This window comes from Penicillium longicatenatum, assembly GCF_028827895.1.
Source record: "Penicillium longicatenatum strain IBT 33135 chromosome Unknown contig_7_segment0_segment0, whole genome shotgun sequence".
NCBI lineage: Eukaryota > Fungi > Ascomycota > Eurotiomycetes > Eurotiales > Aspergillaceae > Penicillium > Penicillium longicatenatum.
The window spans coordinates 4,659,385-4,677,126 of record NW_026643124.1 but is presented as its reverse complement, the minus strand read 5'-3'; the positions used below and the strand labels follow the sequence as shown (position 1 = coordinate 4,677,126).

Sequence of the window (17,742 nt, the reverse complement as noted above, 5' to 3'; positions counted from 1 at the left end):
AGGAACGTGAGAATCAATTATTTTCCTCACAAGTCTCAGCCGCCCTATCTCCATTCAGGCATCTTTTGATACATATTTTCCGAGTCGTTTTTGGATCTAAAAACCCAGGCACAGTACACATCCATCTCTAACTTGACCGGCTAACATCATCAAGACATGACCCTGGCTCGCAGGAGCCCAGGATCATAGGCTGAAATCTCAGATAGAGAAGACGTTCCCTCCTGGTCACCAAAACACCAAAAGCTTGAACCTTGTCATTAATATGCCAAGTCTCCCAGCAGACCCCCCTCCTCCTTATGGCACCCCCTTACGAATGGCTCCCACAACCGAACATACCAGATCAAGGTTACGGGTGGCCCCTCCCTCCCGTTGAGATAATTGCAGAGATTCAAATTGACGGTCTAAGCCATGTTCTCCACTCGCCGGAAAACCTTCGACAAGGGCACTGAGAAAATACAATCTGGAAATCTTGATCAAAATCGAAGTTCCACGTCCCCAATAGACCAGTTCCTGGTCAGTCCTTTAGATCCAGAGGCAAGAAGTTGGATCTTGGCGTCAACTCTTTTGGCCAAATGGCTGCCCGGCACCATCTCAGCAGGTTAATGGAGCATCTTACATCAGTCACAGCCAATGAATTTGGAAGATGACTGCATGAATTTTATGGCTCTACAAATTTCTCGATGTTCAAATGGCAGATGAAAAAGGAAAAACCAATTTACCATGGTCGGATTGCTGAGTGAAGCTTTACCATCGTGGATGGGTGATGGAGTCACTTGTCAAAATATATTATTGGTCCCATATTAAACCCTTGCTTCTAATGAGCGAAAAACCCGTATTTTGATGAAAATCGACAATAAACCACCAATACCCACCCCCAATAGGTTCACAGCAACGACTTTGGTTTCTATACTTGGGGTATATTAGCGAATGGAGGCCCTCTGATAGCAAATACTCCCTTTTTGGGGCGAACTCAGAAGCTAACCCATCGTGTCACTGGCGATAGGATATCATTTGTCAGTTCGAATACGCCAATCCTGTTTCATACTAGTGGCAGCCATGATCCCTTGTCTTCCCGCTCCCTTAGAATCCCTGCATGTTTGCCGCGCACTGATAAGACAAAACACATTTGAATCGTCGCCTCTCCCGCTAGCTAGTAAGGTCTATTTTGCTAGGCAATCTTTTGCCGGACCGGCGACCGGTCCGGTGCCCTTAAATGCCGGAATACTTGTTCGATCTTCATATCTTGCATATCCAGACTTCAACAAGATGCCGGTTGACCGGGCAAGTCCCGGTGTGGCTGAGGATCCTAGAAGCGAGGTCACTTGGGTAATCGGAAGTGATATGAATCCTTCCAAGACTGACCTTCTGAGAAGAAAACTCGAGTGAGATGTGTGCTTCCTTGCAGGTTCAATGCCGACCAAGACGATTTGTATAGACCAATGAGATAATCCAGCAAATATGTCGGTGACTAACTACATAGTCGAAGAAATCAGGGGCAAAGCAAAGGGGGAAAAAAAAAAAAAAACCTTCTGGCCTTATCTAGCCTCGGAAGTCTCATGCTTACCCCGGACTCACGTTGGCATTAGCGAGGCTTGGCTAACCCGTCGGCTAAGTTATCACGGACCCAGTGGCGCCCAGCGAGGCGTGAGCACAGCCCAAATGATGAGGAGTGATTGCAAGGTGGTATTTTGTGCAAAGGTTGCGACTCGTATAAGAGACAACAGTTTCCCGCCAACTGTCCCTTAAGATCACACCCTCTTGTTGATGGGCACATTGCGAAATGGCCACAATTGAACCCACCAACGCGATAGGCTATTCGACCGACCGACCGGCCATGACCGAAAAAGGTCAGACTGTGCGCCACTTGGTCGAGGCTGATCTGCTGGATGAACGTTACGAAACCACAAAGCGAGGACTGAAGAGCCGCCATGTCCAGCTCATGGCTTTGGGTGGCACTATTGGGACTGGTAAGACCCCTCTGCCCTGCACTTTTGAAGTAATGGAAACCATTAACCAGTATAAACGATAGGATTGTTCGTATCCTCTGGCCAGTCCCTGGCTACTGGTGGCCCTGCTTCATTGCTCCTTGGGTATATCTTTATCTCGGCAGTTGTGTACGGCTTGGTGACTGCGATCGCTGAGATCGGGGCTTACCTACCTGTCCATGGTGGCACTATGAGCTACCACGGATTTCGGTATGTGTCACGAAGTCTGGGATTCGCCATGGGATATTTGTATTGGTATTCGTTGGGGATCCTGGTTCCGTATGAGATCACGGCAGCGGGTCTTGTGATCGGATACTGGGATCCTAACGGGACAGTGAATATCGCGGTGTGGATTTCCATCATGATGGTCGTCATTATTGCTTTAAACTTTCTTCCCGTGCGCTTTTACGGAGAATCAGAATTTTGGTTCTCAGGAATCAAGGTGAGTGACTTCGTGATCTCGCAGTCGTTTGGTTATTTTATGACAAGCATAATTCACTAACATTTGTTCAAATGCAGATTATCACTTTGGTCGGCCTTCTTATGGTATCTTTCATTCTTTTCTGGGGTGGCGGACCCAATCGGCAGTTGCTGGGATTCCATTATTGGAAGCATCCAGGCTCCTTTAACCAATACCTTGTGCAAGGAGATGCCGGGCGTTTCGTGGGCTTGTTAAAATGCACCGTGTCCAGTGCAATCGCTTTCATCTTCGCACCCGAATTGATCATCATCAGTGGCGGAGAAATGGAATCACCTCGGCGTAATGTGCCTCGGGCTGCTCGTCGCTACATATATCGTTTGGTCTTTTTCTACATCTTCGGGGTTCTAGCCATTGGTGTAATCTGCCCTTCCAACGCCGCACGACTCACTCAAGGAGATGGGACGGTCAAGTCATCGCCATTTGTGGTCGGAATACAAAATGCAGGAATTTCAGGTGCGTGTGCTATTGCCAGGTTGGGGAAAAAAAAAAAAAAAAAAAAAAAAAAAAAAAAAAAGGTGTGACTAACGAAGGCAGTTCTTGATCATATTGTGAATGCGGCAGTGTTGACATCGGCCTGGTCCGCAGGAAACTCATTCTTATACATGTCATCAAGGTCCCTATATTCCTTGGCGATGTCCGGCAACGCGCCCAGCATATTCAAGTCCTGCAACCGATGGGGTGTCCCATATTACGCAGTCGGTGTCTCGGCCTGTTTCTCAGCATTGGCCTATCTGACAGTCGGCACATCAGGCTCCATCGTGTTCAACTGGTTTGTGAACTTCACCAATACTTCTGGTTTCATCTCGTGGATCTGTTGCTGTATCGTATACTTTCGGTTCCGCAAGGCCGTGTCAGCACAAGGTATCGAACAGCCATACCGATCCCGGCTTCAGCCATATGGAGCTTATTTTGGCATGGCTGGGTCAACACTCATGTTGCTCATCAACGGATTTACTGTCTTTTTCCCTTCAGAATGGTCTGTCAGTAACTTTTTCACCGCCTATGTCGGAATTCCAGCGTTCTTGGTGCTCTACTTTGGTCACCGCGTTCTATTTTGGAATGACCCGTGGGCCTGGCGCCCTGAAGAGGTGGATATGCACACGGGACTGCAAGAGATCATTGACGCCGAGCTTCCCCCTAGGCCACCGGGACCCTGGTGGAAATTTTGGTAGTGGCGGGCCGACGCTATGTGAAATGCCGAACAATGTGGGCGCTAGCGTTGTCGGGAACTTTTACTTTGGCTAGACTCTGTACGCCCGATACCCGGATTTAACTTAATGTACGTAATGGAGACTAGAAGAGCCTGCTGATCCATACCGAACCTTATATTTGATTGCCGTAAACGATGGAGCCGAATCTCCGCATTTCGGAATCGGAGAGCTATCTTATCCAAACCCGCACTTGTCCGCACCGGCCCGTTTTCATCCGCACTCACCCGCATCTGATATCCAGGAGTGGCAATGACATTAAAATGACTGTCATCTCCGTTGCTTTTTTCAACTCATCCGATTCACCCTCGGTATACGCCGTAGCCCGTACATATTATCTGGTTTTTCATGGACCAGGAAATTTTCGTCCTCGATCCGAATATAAAACCTTAAACCATCCCCTCGAAAGCTTAAGCTTCACTAAACAGCCTCAACTACACTTCAACTACTCATAAAAACATGGCCGTTGCTGTGCTACCTCCTACGGTTCATCCTCTGCAGCCACCTCAAGGCTCCGATATCGATTTCGGAGCCCAAATAGAGGGTGTCGACTTGGAGAATTTGACGGGTTTGTCACTCTCGCCCCAAAAGCTCTTGATCGAAGCTAAATTCTATAGATGAGCAATTCACAACCATTCGAAACGCACTCTACAACTACCACGTAGTTGTACTCAAGAATCAACAAAAGCTATCCCCGAAAGCCCAATATGAGTTGACCAGGCGATTTGATCCTGCATCTGATAACTACGGCCACGGCAAGACTATCGATGCGAAGCGCAGTATTCTTCACCCAGATCTCAAGACAGTCCCCCACCAGCCGCAAGTCCAAGTGATCGGAAATGGATTCGTACCCTCCTACGAAGGGCTAGAGAACATCCAGTTGAAACACCCCCACCACCGAACTTTTCATAAAGACCATGTTCCCGACGACCAGGATTACGATTTTACCCGATTTTATCGATGGCACATTGATGCCGCTTTATATGATTTGTACCCACCACAGGTAACTACTTTGCTGGCTGTGGCCGTTCCCAAAGGCCGACGCCAAACATTGTTGTACGATGATGGAACCGGAGAGACGATGGATGTACCGTTGGGTACGACTGCTTTTGTGAGTGGTCAGCGAATGTATGAATTGCTCTCTGAAGAAGACAAAGAGTTTGTACGGACGAGCAAGATGGAATATGCGCCTCACCCGTGAGATGCCCGACCAATCCTTCTACCTGTAAAACTAAAGCTAATTGATCCATTAGGTACATCTGGATGAGCCCTGCGCACTCCCGCTCGACCGGTCTTGGTTTACACTCCGAGGGTCTCGAGCTACCGAGCTCCGAACTGCCCCCTATTGATGAAAAGAAGATTATGGTGTTCCCGATGGTGTGGAAGAACCCAGTAACTGGAAAACTTGCCTTGCAGATCCATCCTTCGGCAGTTCGCCGGATTCACTGTGCTGATGGCACGGTTATTGACGACTTGGAACGTGTGCGTGATATTGTCTACAAACTGCAGAGACCAGCCATTAGCCCCCAGTATGTATACCCCCATGACTGGGAAGAGGGTGATCTGGTTCTGTTCAACAACCGAGGAGTCATACATTCGGTCGTTGGCGCATTCAAACCAGATGAGGTACGGATTTTCCGACAATGCAATTTGGCTGCCTCTGAACCTCCAGTGGGACCTTGAAATACGTGTTCAGCACTAGATGCATGGCGTGAGGAATAAGTGGCGCTTTTCTTTAGTTCATGGGGCCTCCATCAGTTTTCTTTCGATCCCTAGATCCTATAAATGTTCCAATTGTGTTGGTGGTAATCAAGCGTTTGATTGTCATCTTTACAAAATTCACAATGTAATCCAGCGCGCGCTTTGGAAATTATGACACGGGCACCAACATTGCCAAGAATTAGTTACATATTAAATCTTTAAATATTAACAGTCTAGATGACCAAGATTATCAAATGGGGGATAATAAGTCACTGGCGGCCGAAAGAAATCATCGAACAATGTAAAAACCGTTCACCGCGATTTGCCTTTCCCTCGCATCGTCAGTTGTCGAGCGAACTCCAAGACGGTGGAGTGGCACTTGCTCAACCCACTTCTGCCCACGAGTTCGCATATTGGCACATCCATCACGTGTACGATCCATCCACCCGGTATTCGGTCGAGGTATCTCGACTAGGGTTTGCATTTCCGCAGCCCAGGCTGCACCAGCCAGTGTATTCTGCACAACAGATTCGTCGTATGCATCCGCGAGCATAGCAGCCTCCGTTGCAGCGGCCTGCGCATCGGCGAGCTCTTGGCTGGTTTTGCCCGTTGGGGGTGGAATATCGGCACGAAGGTAACCCATGACACGGATTTCCAGTTTGTTTGATAGAAGAGGGACGTCATCCAGCAAGCGTAGTTTCACGACTAGTTTTGCAAGTTGTGACATATCAACCCGCTCAGCTTGCAATGGATTGAATGTGCGAACAGAAAGCACGGCTGGATACCACCCGCCGGTGCTGGACTCTTTGCTTGTTTCAGAGTCGAACCGAGCCCAGCCAAAATAATAGCCTCGGAGTTGTTGAGGCACCCAGTCTGGTACCTTGTTAAGTGTAAGTCTTGGGCTACCACCAATCCTATTAGGTGACTGTGGCTCTAGAACTTGGCCTCGAGCTTTGAATGTCATCGGAAAGGGGGGCTGAGGACCAAGTTCCATCGGAGACACACCATTGTAAAATTCCACCGAATGAGGTTCTTTGACAGTGTCTCTTTGGCGAGACCTTGTAGACCCATTGATAATTCCTCCAACTCGGTCCTGAGCACCACTAGCTGAATAAGCAGTTTGCGCTGCTGTCTGAGTAAGCCACGATGGACGATAAGGATCAACTTTGGCTGTTATAGCCGAAGCAGCAGGCGAGACCACGGTCTGAGCGGCCGTTCTTGCATAAAGACTGACAACCATTGCCCCGACTTCTAAGGGTAGAGTGCTGAGACTTGCACCCCGAAGAGAGCTGGGGCTGGTTGATGTCGAAAGCACACGGAACACAGGACTGTTACCGATGACCTTCTTCTTGGGGCCTTGGCAGAGGACAAGTTGAAAATAACCATCACCACCATCTGCAGGAATTCGCACCACGGCGGTTTCGCGTAATATGTGGGTGTCTCGTGGTCGGGCAGGCGCTTTTTTGCGAAACTTCTTAATGTCGCGTTGCCAGGCTCGCTCGTCATCTGGATTGATTTGGTTCGCATGCAATGGCATTGTAGGGGTAACATCAAGCCAGCTATCGTGGAGACGAAGCATTGCCTTTGCGCGCATTCCAGTCTTGCCAGTCCATCCTTTACTTTGAAGCCATATAGTCCGGTCCGGCGGTAGAGGGGTATCAGAGAATATCGAAATAGCGACCGAAGTTGAGTTTCCACGATAGAACACTAGTCCATGGGAGTGACGTAGTATGGTAACATGCTTATTAGATTCCGTCGGGTGGTTGATCAATCCGCCGAGGAAGTGTCGAGCCTCACCATAGGCCTTCTGGACAGGGGTTGGAGAAGGGGTAGGTGTCGGTACTGATGGCGATGTGGCTCCTGCTGTACGTGGTCGTGGGATTGGGCTGACGGGACGAGAGCCATGTGGCGCAGGTCCGTAGAGTTCGGTATACGATGGAGGGTACAATGAGGGTGACGGCACTACAGCGGGAGAGGTCGCGGTGTGTGCCAATGTCGGGTTCTGGGCGACTGCTGTTTGTCGTAGATTGGGGTTTGAGACAGGTTTGCGTCTGATCATGAATTCTGGCGGCCTTTCCGGCCGCAACGCTGCAGACGCCATAGCTACATGGCATGCAATTACCCTGCAAATTATCGCGATCGTCATTGATGCCCAGAGACGTGATTAGATTGGTCGACATGATCAGTCATCCTGGTGCCTTAGGTGTCAATACGAAACATGTGACACTGGATGTATGTCGGAACACGTAATCAGGGCGGTCAATCAAGGTTCTATGGGTGTTCGATTCAATATGTGTCTGTCTGGTTGTTCTCCTATCTCTGTGCGCACACCTTATGTGCTGGCTTACTAATCTAGCTAGCTTACATCATCAAAATTATGCCGACACACCCCCTCAGCTTAAGCACCCTGCAATTGATTAAGCTGGACCCATAATCAGCCAATTCCTTCAATTCTGCAATCTTCCCAATCAGCCTCCATTGCCTAATTAGGCCATGCTGACTTATCATTCCCTCCATCTCATTCCATAATCAAATGCTCAACGTCCACCAGGCCTAACAGTTTGACGAATATCTCATGCTTTTGCCTCGGCAGCACCTTGGTGAGTCCGTCTGCGACCATTTGTCCGGTCGGAACCCATCGGATCCGAACTCGACCTTCCCTGACCTCTTGTCTTAGCCAGTGACCGTGTATATCCACATGTCGAAGCTTAGTGTCAAATGGCGTGTCTTCCGCGTTAATCAGGTCAACCGTACGGGTATTGTCGCATTCGATCGTGAGTTTATCTGGGTATTCGAACCCGATCCTTCTAAATAGTCTATCCCACCATTATAACGCTTTGCCAGCGTCCGAGAGACCTAACAACTCGGCCTCGGTAGTAGATATGGTAACTGTTCTCTGCCTCGTCGCCTTCCAGTCGACTAGGCCTCCAAATATCTAACATATGTATCTAGCAGAGCTCGTTCGATCCCCGTTATCCACGTATGAAGCGTCGCTTGATATCCTAACCACGTCCCAGTCGTCTTCGACCGGCCCATACTAGATCCCCCAGTATCTCGTCGTGTAAAGGTAATATATAAGGCGTTCGATCGCGGCGTGATACTTAGGCCCTAGGTTCTAAAGGAACTAGGCGAGGGTCGAAGCCTTCTTCGCTGCATCTGGACGGGTGATTGTAGTGCCATACTGGACTAATCCTACCTTCTACTAGTAATCATGTATGCTCTACGGACTCGCTTACCCCTCAAATAGGTCAAGCTTCTCCATAGCCCCTAGTGTCCATACACGTGCTCGTCCAGTAAGGTTATACCGCTCCGCAACGCTCGTAAAGTAGCTATCTTGAACTAGCCAGAGTTTCCGTTCTACACGGTTCCGTAAGATTCTAATCCCGAGGAACCATTCAGCATCACCTTGATCCGTGAGCTCCTAATATTTCTCGAGCTCTTACTCGAGCTACCGTACTCGTTCTCTTACCATATGATGACTCGCTATAAGGATATCATCAACATAGAAGAACACAATGATCCCTTCTCCAACGAACACGCACGGATCCTCCGCGACCTGCTCTAAACCAAGACCTTTCAAAACCCTCGTAGCGTCCTGCTACCAGAGTCTCAGTGCAATTCTCAGTCCGTATAAGGCCCTGAGTAACAACTAGCATCTCCCTTGGGTCTTGAAGCCTTCCGGCATCAAGGTATACACTTCTGTACAGAGCTTGCTGTTCAGAAACGCGGTAACCGTATCTCGCTAACGGAGATCTAAGTCGTACGCCGCACATAGGGCGAAAAGCGTCCTCGCTATCCGAGCAGCGAGCGTTACCGCCCGTTTTTCTTCGGCCGAAATAGATTATAAGTCTCCACGCACACATATCCGTGCCTTACACTTGATGAGAAACCCGTCCTGATCGAATTTGTACGCGTATACCCACATGAGCGGTAGCACTTGCGTCCCTCGATCCTTCAGCATCTTAACTTCCTGGTACGTTTCCTTCGCTTATAACCCGTCTAGTTCCACCCTCATGGCCTTGATAAATCCATCACTTAATGGATGCTTCTAGACGTCTTTGTAACGTTCTGGCGGTGGTGGAAGATCATCTCGGTGTTGTCGGTGCGAGGGCTTCAGGGCGTATAGACCTGTTACAAAGGCTTAGAGGGTCACGGACGTAGTATCATCATCTACTAACGTCGTCGTGCGGTAGGCGAAATCCTCATCTCGTCGCTATCTGCGCATCCTCGGTCCATTTACGATATTCCCGATATCTAGAGCCGCTCTATCCACGTCCTCGACCTCCTCTTCGTCTTCGTCCGGGTCTGACCATGCGAGCTCGCTCGTCTCTCGCATTGATATAGGAGTCTCTGGCGTTAGATCCCCTCTATACCCTTTGTTTTCCTTATTCATAACCCCACCCACCCCCTGATCTGCGGCAGAGTTGTTGCCAGGAGATCTTGGTGGCGTCCAAGACGGTTTAATATGTCCGTTTGGATCCATTTCCTTACTATTTGAATCATTCAAGTCCTATATCCTATCCTGCTCAGGACTATCTTCAACGGTAGGTGGTGGCATGTCTAGCATATCCTTGGCTGGGTCCTGCGCGTCATCTACACCCCCTGCCGTTGGAGATAGTTCTAGAGCATCTCTTCCTGAATCTACACTCTCTACTTGCTCATTAAGCCCCTGTAGAATAGATTCACCTTTGTATCTTACCTCTATGATCTCTGGATGCACGTTCTGCGGGAGCGGCATGCGTACGACCTCATCTAGCTGGTTTTCGGCCGAAAAACGTCGAGACTCGTTAAAGACAGCATCTCTCACCATACACACCTACCCACAGTGTGGCATCCAGATCTTCCAGATATTTAATGCCACGTATCCGACCAGATACCCAATCTCTGCACGGGATCGTATCTTATCCAGTCGTGGAATGGTCGGATTCCGACAATATACAAGAGATCCATATAGACGCACATTCGCCAATGACGTCTTCGGCAGCTCTGATTTATCGACGAACTGTCGAGCCTCTTCCCACGGAACTATCCAGTTCCCACTTTCCAACCTCGTTAGCGTACGATTCAGTAGATACACCGCTGTCGCGATGGCTTCGGGCCAGAGCTTATCCGGTAACTTGCCTTCTTTAATAAGCGCTCGAGCTCGAAGCGTGAGCACTCCTCCAGAACGTTCACCTGGACCGTTCATCTCCGGGGAATATAGGACCGTGAAGGTATGGATGAACCCCATCTCATCCAGAACCTTGTGGATCTGGTCGTCCACGGTCTTCTCATTATCCGAGTGCCACACCTTAATTAGCAATTATAGCCACTTGATCGCAAACGCTATAAAGCTTTTAATGGTATCTTAACACCCATTCTTATTAACGTGTGTCATGCTCCAATAGAATCGTATGCCCTCTATATAGAAGTGCGTGATCTAGCAGTGCTGATTATATCCCATCGTCATTTGGATCAGATCGAAATAGACTCGTCCGCACGGCCCATAGTGCCGTCCGATAGGTCTCCGAGATATCTACCGGGGGCATTCACCAAGCTACATACCTCGCATAGCTAGCTATCTGATCCGTCCGGTTGCTCTTCCCTATCTTTGATCTTAACTCCATTAACGAGCTCCGGCAGCTACTAGATTGCTCCTTAATAGACGTATCTGAGACGTCTATGCCATGTCTCTGCCGTTACAGTTGACACCTGTGGTTGTACGGATCTTCGTATGGCATGCGCATGTTATACGGTCTCTAGATCTATCATATCCAGCCGTGAGAAGACGTAGACGTCTCGTTCCTGGTAGATCCTAAGTACCGACTCTCCATTATGCATTATATGCCCTTTCCACATATCCCACCACGCCCCTTTCTACTCTAGTCGTCCAAGCGACACTAGATTACAGTGGAAAGAGGGCGCATAAAGACAATCAGTTAGCGTCACCGTATAGGCCTTCTTTATGATTAGGTTAACACCTTCCATCACTACCGTTCCGGTTCCGACCGCTGGCGTCTAGCTCTCTCCGGTTTGGAGCGAAGATATGCTCTCACGATACTCCGTGAACATAGACCGGTCGTTACACACATACACACTCGCACCCAAATCCAGGATCCATTACGTACGGTAGTGCTCTTCAACCGTCGATGGTGCGGTTACGAACGCGATCTAAGAGGCATGATTTACCATCTCCTTCTTAGACGTCTCACTAAATTGTTCTTCTATCCAGATCTTCCACTCCAGCTCCTTTTTAAACGCCTTTTCGATGGCTTCTTATCGCTTACGACCCACTTACCATCCTTCCAGACGCTTCGCCTCGTTAAATACCCAGCACCAGGTTACGCGGTGAGGGCCTCCACATGGGCAGTCCATACGTTCTAAGAACTCGGTTATAGACTTTACTGGCTTCGGTTCTTGATGCCCTTGCCACTTTGACGTTGCGAACGCAGGCTTGCTATTTCCTACTGGTGCGGACGCCTTCCGTGGGGTCTCCGCGTATGTTACGCGGAAGGACTCTAGCATCGAATTCATACCTATAGTCTCCTTGTTGATCACGATCTATTGGAACCGGTTCTCCCACCATGACGGCAGAACCTCTTTAACCGCTTTCATAAATAATAGTGGGTGGAACGATGCATTCTCATAGTTTAAGCTAACGACTTCTTCACGTAGGGATTCCCACTCGTCTAGCCACTTCAGAACGTCTTCCCCCTTCTTCGGTCCTTTTGTTGCGTCTTCTCTCCATCTTAGGAACACCTCGACGCCATACGCATTAGTTCTCGAGAATCTATTCGCAAGGAAACGCATACGTTCGTATGGTGTGTCTAGACGGTCGAGAACGCGGTTAAGCTTTGGCTCTACGGATGCCGTGATCGCTTAGTCGATCGTCCGCAGACCCTTCTCTTGTTTCTCGAACGCAGCTAATCGGATCTTGTAGATGTCCATTTCATCTCTCCAGATCGACTGGTTCTCCCTAAACTCTTCCTTCAGAGACTTCAGCGCTCCGGCCGTGATCTCGTCGGGGATATCCAGAGCAGGTTGTGCGGGCATATTCGGGGGTTCCTTCGGTTGAACCACCGTGCTCCTGCTTAGCTCCGGATTACATATATCCCATACTTATAGGCTCATTCCAAGGCGTCTCATGGCCATATACCACAAGTGCCACTGGGCAGGCCCCTTTAACTTCTCTCCTCTCCATGATGAGACAGATCCAATCGATTCCATGATGTCTTGATCCGATGCCGTCCGGATCCTAACGTGTGCTTCAGAGGTACGTTCGGGTAGTTGCACTATCTGGCTCAGGGGTAGGCGGTTCAGATATCTTCCAGATGCGTCTGAATAGCCTCAATTTCACCAATTCTAGTGTAATCAGAGTAATTCCGGGCTCATAACTGTCGGAACACGTAATCAGGGCGGTCAATCAAGGTCCTATGGGTGTTCGATTCAATATGTGTCTGTCTGGTTGTTCTCCTATCTCTGTGCGCACACCTTATGTGCTGGCTTACTAATCTAGCTAGCTTACATCATCAAAATTATGCCGACAATGTACAGTACTTTGAAGTTTGGATGGATCAATGAAATCTGCTAAATATGCCAAATGGCATGAGGCTAAGATCGAAGAAAAAGAATTCCTTCATCGCGATAGCTCCTAAAGGGCAGGACGCGAATAACCCTCGCGGTTAACATCATATCTAATGCGCACTATTACTATCCCAATGTATGTATAATATATTACATTGGTGGGAGACAGACACGACAACTTAAGATCCTTCGATTGCAACTTCTATGGTATAAGAGTCACAATGATCAAACCTGCAATCCTGTGCAACAGAGCTGCAGTGTCACATACTAAGGGCCATCTTTGAATCCTGACTTTGGGTAAAGATGACGCCGTCAACCAATTCCCCAGTCACCTTCCCCTCTCGGTTCTAGGCGGGCTACTGACCCGCCAGAAGGTTTTTACACTGCTCAATCTCATTGTATAAAAATATCATCCCCATAATCTTCACCATATCGCCCGCTACCATCGTCAGCAATTTTTCAGTCAGGATTGATGACGACTCACGTGTAATCCTAGCACCAGCAGTGTCATTCTCATCACGGCCGTTCAGCCGGGTGTATTCAAGGACCAACTCGACGCGGGGACGGCGGTTGGTTTCATACAATTTCAGCCTTGCAGGAATATCCTCTGCTCTAGTACCAAGAGGAAGTAATGTCGCAACGCCAACGGCATCTTCAATAGCCATAGCTCCACCTTGGCCCATGTCTATTGTCGCGGATTAGTCGGCCATGCCAGGTCACTCGCGTGATTGCTCCTTACATGGTTGGAATGGATGTGCAGCATCTCCAATAAGCGCCGCTGTGCCTTTTGTCCATGTAGGCAAAGCCTCCATGTCGAACATATCCCACACCTTTAACTTATCATCAGCCTCTTCGACCATCTTTCTAACTCCTAAGGTAAAATTCGAAAACATGCGAATGATTGTATCCTTGTCGCCCACCGTTTGCCAGCCTATATCATCTTAGCTGGATATAAAGTGAAACAGAATTGGGAGACACGCACCATCGGCTTGGGTGTCAAACTCGACCTCCCTAGAGGGAACAAAGGCACAAAGATTATACACTTTGCTATTAGAACACGGGTATGCGACAAGGCGACAAGTGTCACTCGCCCACTCGATGAAGATCCCTTCCTTCTGCACAAATTCCCGTGTACAATCGTGTTTTTGCAGATCTTTGGTGGGAAGTAGCCATCGGAAGCACGACTTTCCCACTTGATATGGTGCAGGTGCCCTTGGGGCAATGGCACCGCGGACCTGGGACTGAGAGCAAATCTGGTTAGAATTTTTTATTGGGTAAGCCGAGGCACTTGTTATACGGATACATACATGTAGCCCATCCGCACCAAGGAGGAGGTCTGCCTCGAATCTCCGTCCGTCGTCTAGGGTGATCGAGGGACGAGTCGCATCGATATTAATGCTCGTGATTGTGCATTTCGTGTGTAAAATTGCGCCTTTGAGAGCCTGTTGCTTGAGATGATTGTGCAGATCAACACGATGAACAAGATACCACTCCTAGAGAGCTGTTAGAGCGCCACGAAAAGATCCATGGCAGATCACATACGTCCTGCCAGATATGGCGAATTCCCGCAAATTCCTTCTTGTATTTCAAGTCACCAGCGGATCCGTACCGATGAATCTTTTCCCATTGATCAGCTCAGGATGCTCAGCGTTTTATATTCCAGTCTCACCTCGTGAAGAAGGGTGCCTCCGAATTCGGTCGGATCGACGCCCATCCAACGCAATAATGCCGTACAATTCGGTGGTAGATGGATAGCTGCTCCAGTTTCTTTGAGAAACGACGATTTCTCCAAGATCTAGTGCCGCCACTTGATTAGTATGAGGCAAAATTCCGATACTGTCGCTGAACGTACTGTAACGCGATGGCCCTGTTTCCCCAGAGCGATGGCGGCTGAAAGACCAGCGACGCCAGCTCCGATCACGAGCACCTCTAGAGGCTTATTCTCTACGGTCATATTGGGAGAAGGAAAAATTTGATACAGCATCATCGTGTTCATCTTGAACCCATAAATACTCTCTTCGCTCTATGTTGTTCCTAGACAGGTAATTCCGAGCACTATCTCCGACCCGTGAGAACAAGTCTCTTGGCAGATGCAGATCTTTACTGCTTACCTTTGGACTGTCAGTCATCAAGGAAAAGAAGGCTATTTATGGAGCCATAGGTCGTATAAACTGCCATAATACGTGCAAATGTTCGTCACTGGGGTTCCCACTGTTCAAATGGGCTTGCAGAATCCCGTGACTGTTGGTCCAGACGGATGTACGGAAGGGATGCGAGCCCACAGCATGCAACTTCTGGTTCACAAGTTTCTATCGAGGTATTTTCCATTGTTGCAGCCACAAAGGCGGTGATTGCAAGAATTAAGATAAACGACTGAATTCACAACCCATAAATATTGTAGCCTCGATGGGTGTATCATAATACGAGTCGATCTCCACAAACCCATGCCGACGATAAAGGCGCTGAGCCGCGATCATATCTGGCAGCGTATCGAGCCGAATACCACTGTAACCCAAGCTTTTTGCTTTCTCGAGGATGGCGACCACGAGTTTATCGCCAAGCCGTAAACCTCTTGCTGCAGGGAGGACATATAGGCGTTTCATCTCACACCAGTTGTTGGAGCTCCGCCGGAGCGCCACGCACCCTATGACAGGGGCATGTGGGGTTGGCGGATTGGATGTGGAGAAACCAGAAACGATTTCGTCTTGTCGACTGTCTCGGTGTGCTCGAGCAATCAACAAGGCCCCCCCTTGGGATTCGTCATATTTTCCCGGTAAAGAATCAAGCTCGTTCTGAAATGACTGAAAGGTGAGGTCGATACCCAATGATGCCGCGTATCCAGAGAACAAGGTATGGATTGCCTCGATATCGCGAGGGAATTGCGCCAGCTCGATAGAGACTGCCATGTTGATGTTTGAAGTGACCATGACAGATTACGAAAGGACGTGGATCGCGTGATGACCCGGGCACAAGGCTTGGAGCGCTGGTCGCCTCGATTTGAAGTATGTGCAAATGATAATCGACCACGCAAATTGGCCCCGTCCTTTTCTTCTATAGTGTTCGTGATATGATGTGGGAATAATGGTACGTACAACGCTGAAACGGCTTCATTAGTCAGCTGGTGCGCCAACCTATAAGAGAGCCCAATCCGTGCTCAGACCTCATGATGTTCTTGGCCCTTGGCCAAAAGAGTCCGAAGACACTATTCCTACTAGACAATCCATCAGTTCCCACCAGAGAAACCATATGGATTCCCTCAAAGGCTTCCTGGCCGAAAATGGCCATATTCAATTTGCGACCCCCGAGTCCCCTGACTTTGCAGAGCTATGCGCCGTCTTTGTGCTCAACGAAACCAGAAAACCAAGCATGATTGTTCGGCCCCGTTCAGCAGAGCAGGTCGGCGCGTTAGTGTCGGTTCTGACTACCAATGATATCCCCTTCACTATCCGTGCAGGCGGGCATGACATGTTTGGTCGGTGTCAAGTAGATGGTGCAGTCACGATTGACATGCGCGAATTCACGCATGTGCATGTGGACACCGAGTCCCACACTGCCCGAGTGGGTGGGGGCGTGATCTCGATCAATCTGGTCAAGGAGCTAGCGAAGTTCAAGATGGTTGTCCCACATCCCGTCACCCCAACTGTGGGCTTTGTTGGCTGGGCACTCTATGGAGGGTACGGTATGCTAAGCAGCAAATACGGCCTTGGCGTCGACCAAATCCTAGGGGCCACCGTCATCGATGCACAGGGTGTTGTTCGTGAGGCGGATGAGACAATGTTGACCGCCATTCGCGGGGCTGGAGGAATAGTAGGCGTGATTGCTGAGCTTAAAATCAGGATTTATCCGCTAGATCAGGTGAGTGATGCCTTTTCAGCATCATATTCGCTGTCTGACAAGACCCCAGGTGCTTGCAGGAGCCATCATATATCAACCTACGGACCTGGGCGCCACAATCCAAAATTTCAATGACCAGCTCCGCGAATCCAAGAAACATGGCCTCCCACCTGCACTTGCCCTATATCAGTTAGTCAACAACAGCCCAGTTGGTAAAACCCTTACTGTATTGTTTATGTGGGCTTCATCCGATCTGGAGGAAGGGCAGTCTTGGCTGTCCAAGGTTTCTTCATGGGCACCCGTGGCTGTCAACGCGGTCATACCCACCACGCTAACGGCATTTAATGACATAGCTGATTCTTTGGTTCCAAAGAAAGTCTTCGGATCAATTTATGCTGCCACGTTTTACAGTCTCACTCCTGAGGTCGTGAATGTCATCAGCAAGCATGCACCGTTGCAGCCAAATAGTCCCGACGTGATGTATGGCATCCACGAGCTCCGGGATGGGGCGCCTTATTTAGAAACAGGCTCTGTGTTTTATTCGCGTCGCCCTCATGTGATCTTGGAGATTATTCCCATATCCCAATCGCCTGATACAGTCGACGAAGCAGTAAGATGGGCTCAGAAATTTCACCTTGAGCTATCACAAACGGACCCAGCAAACATTCCTCCTTTCTGCTACATTTCTTTGACTCCTTCAAGGGGGCTTGACATGAAAGCAATTTATGGAAGCAAGCATGAGAACATCAAGGCAATAAAGAAGCAGTACGACCCACTCAACAAGTTCAATAATGCCCTGGTGCAGCCTTGAGCAGCTCATGCTTCCAAGATACATAGATGAACTGTAAATGACATTCATTGAGTTATTATTGTATACCAGACCGTGACAAAGTCTTTAATGACAGGTTCAATCACAAACAATCTTGCCATTCCATTAAATCGACCCCATCCTAGGCAATCATCGAAGTCT

At 48.9% G+C, this 17,742-nt stretch overlaps 9 protein-coding genes across 9 annotated transcripts; 3 read left to right on the top strand and 6 right to left on the bottom strand.

Annotated features, from left to right (window-relative positions):
* Positions 1 to 1,780: 1,780 nt before the first annotated feature.
* Positions 1,781 to 3,638, top strand: N7484_012017 (proline permease PrnB; the record flags this gene model as incomplete). Its single annotated transcript, XM_057122404.1, has 4 exons — positions 1,781 to 1,967; positions 2,030 to 2,427; positions 2,505 to 2,919; positions 3,001 to 3,638. 4 exons carry the CDS (start codon positions 1,781 to 1,783, stop codon positions 3,636 to 3,638), a joined length of 1,638 nt encoding a protein of 545 aa, XP_056968158.1.
* A 495-nt stretch (positions 3,639 to 4,133) lies between these two features.
* On the top strand, positions 4,134 to 5,357 carry N7484_012016 (TauD/TfdA dioxygenase family protein; the record flags this gene model as incomplete). The annotated part of the gene is made up of 3 exons (XM_057122403.1): positions 4,134 to 4,242; positions 4,292 to 4,871; positions 4,928 to 5,357. The coding sequence occupies 3 exons, from the start codon at positions 4,134 to 4,136 to the stop codon at positions 5,355 to 5,357; spliced, it is 1,119 nt and encodes a 372-aa protein (XP_056968157.1).
* A 307-nt stretch (positions 5,358 to 5,664) lies between these two features.
* On the bottom strand, positions 5,665 to 7,476 carry N7484_012015 (LipA and NB-ARC domain protein; the record flags this gene model as incomplete). The annotated part of the gene is made up of 1 exon (XM_057122402.1): positions 5,665 to 7,476. The coding sequence occupies one exon, from the start codon at positions 7,474 to 7,476 to the stop codon at positions 5,665 to 5,667; it is 1,812 nt and encodes a 603-aa protein (XP_056968156.1).
* Positions 7,477 to 8,476: 1,000 nt separating this feature from the next.
* On the bottom strand, positions 8,477 to 8,777 carry N7484_012014 (uncharacterized protein; the record flags this gene model as incomplete). The annotated part of the gene is made up of 3 exons (XM_057122401.1): positions 8,477 to 8,531; positions 8,612 to 8,704; positions 8,737 to 8,777. 3 exons carry the CDS (start codon positions 8,775 to 8,777, stop codon positions 8,477 to 8,479), a joined length of 189 nt encoding a protein of 62 aa, XP_056968155.1.
* A 1,108-nt stretch (positions 8,778 to 9,885) lies between these two features.
* On the bottom strand, positions 9,886 to 10,563 carry N7484_012013 (uncharacterized protein; the record flags this gene model as incomplete). Its single annotated transcript, XM_057122400.1, has 2 exons — positions 9,886 to 10,044; positions 10,336 to 10,563. 2 exons carry the CDS (start codon positions 10,561 to 10,563, stop codon positions 9,886 to 9,888), a joined length of 387 nt encoding a protein of 128 aa, XP_056968154.1.
* Positions 10,564 to 11,915: 1,352 nt separating this feature from the next.
* Positions 11,916 to 12,407, bottom strand: N7484_012012 (uncharacterized protein; the record flags this gene model as incomplete). The annotated part of the gene is made up of 2 exons (XM_057122399.1): positions 11,916 to 12,214; positions 12,254 to 12,407. 2 exons carry the CDS (start codon positions 12,405 to 12,407, stop codon positions 11,916 to 11,918), a joined length of 453 nt encoding a protein of 150 aa, XP_056968153.1.
* Positions 12,408 to 13,294: 887 nt separating this feature from the next.
* On the bottom strand, positions 13,295 to 14,892 carry N7484_012011 (uncharacterized protein; the record flags this gene model as incomplete). The annotated part of the gene is made up of 7 exons (XM_057122398.1): positions 13,295 to 13,623; positions 13,678 to 13,869; positions 13,921 to 14,179; positions 14,246 to 14,431; positions 14,481 to 14,555; positions 14,608 to 14,733; positions 14,791 to 14,892. The coding sequence occupies 7 exons, from the start codon at positions 14,890 to 14,892 to the stop codon at positions 13,295 to 13,297; spliced, it is 1,269 nt and encodes a 422-aa protein (XP_056968152.1).
* Positions 14,893 to 15,298: 406 nt separating this feature from the next.
* Positions 15,299 to 15,844, bottom strand: N7484_012010 (GNAT family N-acetyltransferase; the record flags this gene model as incomplete). Its single annotated transcript, XM_057122397.1, has 1 exon — positions 15,299 to 15,844. The coding sequence occupies one exon, from the start codon at positions 15,842 to 15,844 to the stop codon at positions 15,299 to 15,301; it is 546 nt and encodes a 181-aa protein (XP_056968151.1).
* Positions 15,845 to 16,184: 340 nt separating this feature from the next.
* On the top strand, positions 16,185 to 17,583 carry N7484_012009 (FAD-binding oxidoreductase; the record flags this gene model as incomplete). The annotated part of the gene is made up of 2 exons (XM_057122396.1): positions 16,185 to 16,793; positions 16,843 to 17,583. 2 exons carry the CDS (start codon positions 16,185 to 16,187, stop codon positions 17,581 to 17,583), a joined length of 1,350 nt encoding a protein of 449 aa, XP_056968150.1.
* Positions 17,584 to 17,742: the final 159 nt, after the last annotated feature.